The following is a 5,157-nucleotide window of genomic DNA, read 5'->3' as shown; positions in this document are numbered from 1 at the left end:
GCACACACATCTGTAATCTCACCAGACAGAGCACACACATCTGTAATCTCAGCAGACAGTGTGCACACATCTGTAATCTCACCAGACAGAGCACACACACCTGTAATCTCAGGTCTCAAAAAAAAAAAAATCTTCTGGAAATAACAGACTCACAAATGTGCCATTACTCTAAAGCAGAATTCTGAAGCAGTTTCTCAAATAGTCTGTAGTAATGCAAGTGACAAATACTAGCAAAAAAAAATTTTTAAGCAGGTTTATTTCAAAACAATTGGAAGACAGGATTTGAAGTGTTCTTATAATAAATAAATATTCTTTGGTATAGGAATAAGTATATGTTCTTACTTGGTTATTATGACATACATGTCTTGAAAAGCCACACTGAATTCCATAAGTACACAGTTATTGTGTGTCAATTAAAAATAAAGTTCAAGACAAAAAAAAAAAAACTTTTAAAAAAAGAAAAGAAAGGGCAGGCCAGGAAGACATGATTTTCTCTTTTGGGGAGTATTCTTTAACTGCTAGATCCAAGAAATTCAGACACTGATTTCTGCCGCTGAAGAGGTCTTTTGTGGAGCGGAGCTGAGCATAGGTGACTCATGCTTATAACCTGAGCATTTGGAAGCTAAGAAAAGAGAACTGAGTCTGGGGCCAGCCGAGAATATATAGTGTATCCCAGGCCAGCTTGGGCCACGTCATGAGGCCCTATCGCAAATAAAAAGGAAAGAAACAAAGAGAAGAGAAGAAAAGCTCTTTGATCGTGTTCAGTGGGCAAGGGAGGCGAACAGTGAGCCCTGCCACTGCACAGTTCTACTGAGAAGCTAGTGTGTGTTGGCCCTCATAAACTGAATAATAATAACTCTGAACCAGGGTTTAGACTTGAGAGAAGGCCGTTGACTCTGCAGGGAAACTATTTCTGCTGAAAGGAGAGGAAATGCACTAGATCATGGAAGTATCTCAGTGCAGGGCAGTGACATGAGGACACAGGTGTAAAGCATTTAAGTCCTTAGAGACAAAGACGTGGAGTCTTAGACTCAAGTCAGATAAGTCTGAAGTAACACACAGTTGAGTCAGGATCATGAGACTGGTTGAAGAAGAAGATTTGCCATGACACAGGTCGAGGGAAAAGACATGAAAGTAATATTTCTGGTAAAGCCCACCAGGGACTTCAGGCTAGGGCAATAGAAATCCATTTTGAGATGCTGTGCATAAAGGCTTGATGGATGTTCATCATCTGTCTAAAGGAGAATGAAGTCATCAACAGGGTGTCAGGGAAAAGTGGGATCACCGTGGAAAGTATCAACTTAGCACGAGCACACAGGCATAGCTCCTGGGAGAGGTGAACACTGTCCCCAAATACCTGAGAAACTATCCCTTTGTGCAAGAAAATAGACAAGTCCATGAAGTCTGGTAACCTTAGCAGAGAGGATGACTACCCCTCTCAAAAGGACCTCGCTAAAACGTTTATTCTAAATCTTGCTGTTCAAAACCATTTTGTGCTGCTGATGCTGATCCTGCTGCTGATGCTGCTGATGTGTCAGGGATGGGGGCACGCTCAGATGGTGCAAGGCTGGATGAACAAGTTGAGCCTGGCCCATTCAGAAAAAAACAAAAAACCAAACTCTTAAGAGGGATGCTCAAGACTGTTGGCTATGCGGTTTAGCGTGTGGTTTACCCCTTAGGCATAACATTCATGATCTGATGAGGTAAGCGTAACATGTAATCAGTCACAAGTTCAACAACAGACTTGAATCCCAGCTCTGCTCCCCTCCCCCCATTTATTGGCTGACCAGACAAGTTAGCTGACCAACCTGGCCACCATCCCCTAATGTGTATCATGAGGACAATGTAAACATTTACCCCATAAAGATAGCATGAACTAACAAAGAGAAAGCACTACAAACGCTGGAGAGTATGTCAGAAACATGCAGCGATGTGTTTGTGATTTACTAGGATCCCTGTGCAGTCTTGTTAGGGTTTGAAGACCCTAAGTTGGAATTTCTGGGTGACAGGTGACAATCGCCTGAGCAGACAGGAGGAGACCCTCACTAGACGATGTGAGGAGAGGCTTTGGTGTCTTAAGAGTGTCTGCATTCATGCAAGAACTGTCTTGGGAAGCAGGCGGGAAAGTTCATTCAAGACCCACTGTTTCTAAAGCCAACTACCATCAGCAGGTATTTCTGTCCACCTTAAAATACCAGCTGCTGCCCAGTTGTCACAGTTAGCAACCCCTGGGAGGCAGATCCTAGAATCTAGGGAGCAGCCTCCGCGGAGGACCCAGCTGGCTTCTCGGGCTCCTCTCCCAGATCCACAATCCGGATGGCGTTTTCTTTCTTAGACAGCCAGAAAGCAGCATAGACCGGCTCTGAGAACTTGCAGTCAAACTTGTGAATCAGAGTCACAGCATCATACTCTACGCCATAGAAGGAAAGGATTCCTCCCGGGAAGTTTACATAGATGCCGAGCCTCCTGAAGGGGCTGGCCTTGAGCGGGGTCTCTGTGTCACTGTGCCAGGCTGTGAACTCCTTCCCATTCCAATGAATGCTCCAGGAGAAGCTGTTTCCAGAAATGCAGCTGTTCCGTTCCTCCCCCTTACGGTCAATGCCTTTGCAGGTCAGGCCAACATAGGTGCCACCTCCAGAGATCTCCACCTCAAAATAATATCTGTGCAAGTACAGGCTCTGTTGGGACAGCACCTGACGCCAGTGCAGAAACCTACTGGGGAGGTCCGGGTAGGGGTGTTCCCAGGGCGTGGTGTTGGTGACCTTGCGGTTGTTCTCCTGCAGGCGAAGGTACCTGTGTGCTGTGTCTGGGTCAAACGTGATGTCACATGCATCTGAGGAAACACAGAAGACAGCTTTAAACTCAAGTGACCTCCGCAAGGCACACATGAGAAAACACCCATCATTTGGTTTCACTGACCCATCCAGTGCTCCCCTAGGACAAGGGGTAGGTGAACACCAGTGGAGCTTTCTGCAGCTCAAGTTGATTGTCACCTGCTGTAACATCTGAGCTGAATGAAGAAATTAACTCATTCATTCATTGCACTATTGCACACATCTGAGATGAGTGCAGAGATTCAGGTTCTTGTACACATACATCTGACCCGCTCATTCATTTGCTAAGCATTTGACCAACATTTAACATGGTAAAGCCTTAAACATGCTGTCAAGTGCAATCCCAAAAAACTATTACCACAACCACTCCAATCACACACAAAATCATTTCTCCTGTTTCTTTGCCCTCATCCCTCCAGACAGCAGAAGGTCCCGTGGACTCCAGCCACTCCTCCCAAGACTCCTGCATCACCTGCATCTAAGCCAAAGGCAAAATCTTAGCTGGATTAGTGCCCTAAGTGTGTCTACAATAAGAATAATCTTTCAAAAGATATTTTGTATTGCTACCTAAAATAATATTCAAAATGTTAAATGTGTGTAAAACTAGTTATAAAGAAAGACAAATTACACAAAGATATCCTTAACTTTTCATTTTAAAAACCAAGTGGCATTTGGTATATGGTATTAATTATGCTTCTCTCTAAACTATGCATGTGTTTCTGAAAGGAAACGGAGGGAATAACCTTGTGTGGAGGCCAAGACATTCCGAGCCATGCAGCACTGCAGCAGGAGCGAGAGTTGTGGGTTGCTGAGGCCCACATAATAGCCAGGGAGAAAGGGGGGCCGGCGGATGCTCCCCAGAGTAGAGCAGAAGCAAGCCTCACTGGCAAATTCCAGAAGGACGTCACCAAGATGAGCACTGGCTACAAGGAAATCCCTTCAGCTGGGAAGTGAAACCTTGTGAACTTGTGGACTATCCCGAAGGACCTTCTCACTTGAAGTTCTGAATTGACACGAAAGAGGTGCTTGTGTTTATTATACACGATATTTTGTAATACGTATACATAATGGAATGACTAACACAGGCTGGTTAATGTGTAACCTCACATATATCATACTCATTGCTGTTGTATATAGGTGCGGAGGATACTTCCTTTTTTCAAGTCTACAGTATGTGTTGTATAATAAGTTCTCCTAAACTTAATCTACCACAAAGCAACACTTAGAAATGTCATGCTTTTATTTGTTGTCTATAAATGTCTGCCTATATGTATGTTTGTGCTCCACATGCCTGCCTGGTGCCCTCAGAGGTTAGAAGAGGATGTTGGATCCCCTGTAATTGGAATTACAGACAGTTGTGGGCTCCCATGTGGGCACTAGAAGTACAGTGCTTTTGAAAAGGGTAACAGCTGGGCATGGGCATGCATCTCTAATTGAAGTTCTTGAGAGGCAGAGGCAAGAGGAGCAGGGAAAGCCAGCCTGGGCTACATCCATACTGAGACCCTGAGCCAGCCTGGGCTACATCTATACTGAGACCCTGAGTCACAAAACAAGATGCTTCCAGAGCACATCAGTGCAGTAAAAAAAAGGTCTTATAAGGACAGACTTAAAAATGAACCACATAGCAAATGGTCGGGACTTTTTAAAACGCCCAAATCTTAAAATGTAAAGAAAGCCTGAGGGAGTGGTACACATTAGCAAGGACTCAGGAAACAAGGGTCCCAGGTAGCTTTAACTGTCAACTCAAGTAGCCTGGAGTCACCTAAGAGGAAAGCCTCCATAGAATCACTTCCATCCCATTGGTCTGCAGGCAAGCTGGAGGTGGGGAAGGCCCAGCACACTGTGGGAGGTGCCATCTCTAGGCTGAATAAGAATGCTACCTAAGCCCTAGGGCTGTGACTGAGCAAGCTAGCAAGCACCATTCCCTCATGGTTTCTGCCTCAAGTTCCTGCCTTCAATTCCTGCCCTGACTTTCCTTAATGATGGACTGTGACCCAGAATGTAAGATGAAGTAAATCTTCTCCTCCCCTACATCTCTGTTGTTCAGAGTGGTTTATCACAGCAACAGAAAGGACACTAGAACATATGGAAACATCTGTGCTCCTGGGTTCAACTTTAGGCCAATGCGGTGGTTTGAATGAGAATGGCCCCCAATGGCCCATATATTTGAATACTTGGTCCCCAGTTAGTGGATCTGTTTGGGAAGGATTAGGAGATGTGAGCTTGTTGGAGATGTGTCACTGGGAATGAACTTTGAGGTTTCAAACACTTACGATATTCCTACCTCCTTCTCCTCCTCCTCCTCCTCCTCCTCCTCCTCCTC

At 45.0% G+C, this 5,157-nt stretch overlaps 1 protein-coding gene across 1 annotated transcript in view; it reads right to left on the bottom strand.

Annotated features, from left to right (window-relative positions):
* Positions 1-258: 258 nt before the first annotated feature.
* Trim16 (tripartite motif containing 16) overlaps positions 259-5,157 on the bottom strand; it is a 23,108-nt gene continuing 18,209 nt past the window's right edge. Inside the window, exon 5 of the mRNA XM_029545804.1 lies at positions 259-3,010. Coding sequence (XP_029401664.1) covers positions 2,250-3,010 — 761 coding nt within the window. The 3' untranslated portion in view covers positions 259-2,249. The remainder of the gene's footprint in view (positions 3,011-5,157) is intronic.

Source organism: Mus pahari, chromosome 14, assembly GCF_900095145.1.
Source record: "Mus pahari chromosome 14, PAHARI_EIJ_v1.1, whole genome shotgun sequence".
Classification (NCBI taxonomy): domain Eukaryota; kingdom Metazoa; phylum Chordata; class Mammalia; order Rodentia; family Muridae; genus Mus; species Mus pahari.
This window is presented reverse-complemented; position numbering and strand designations above follow the sequence as displayed.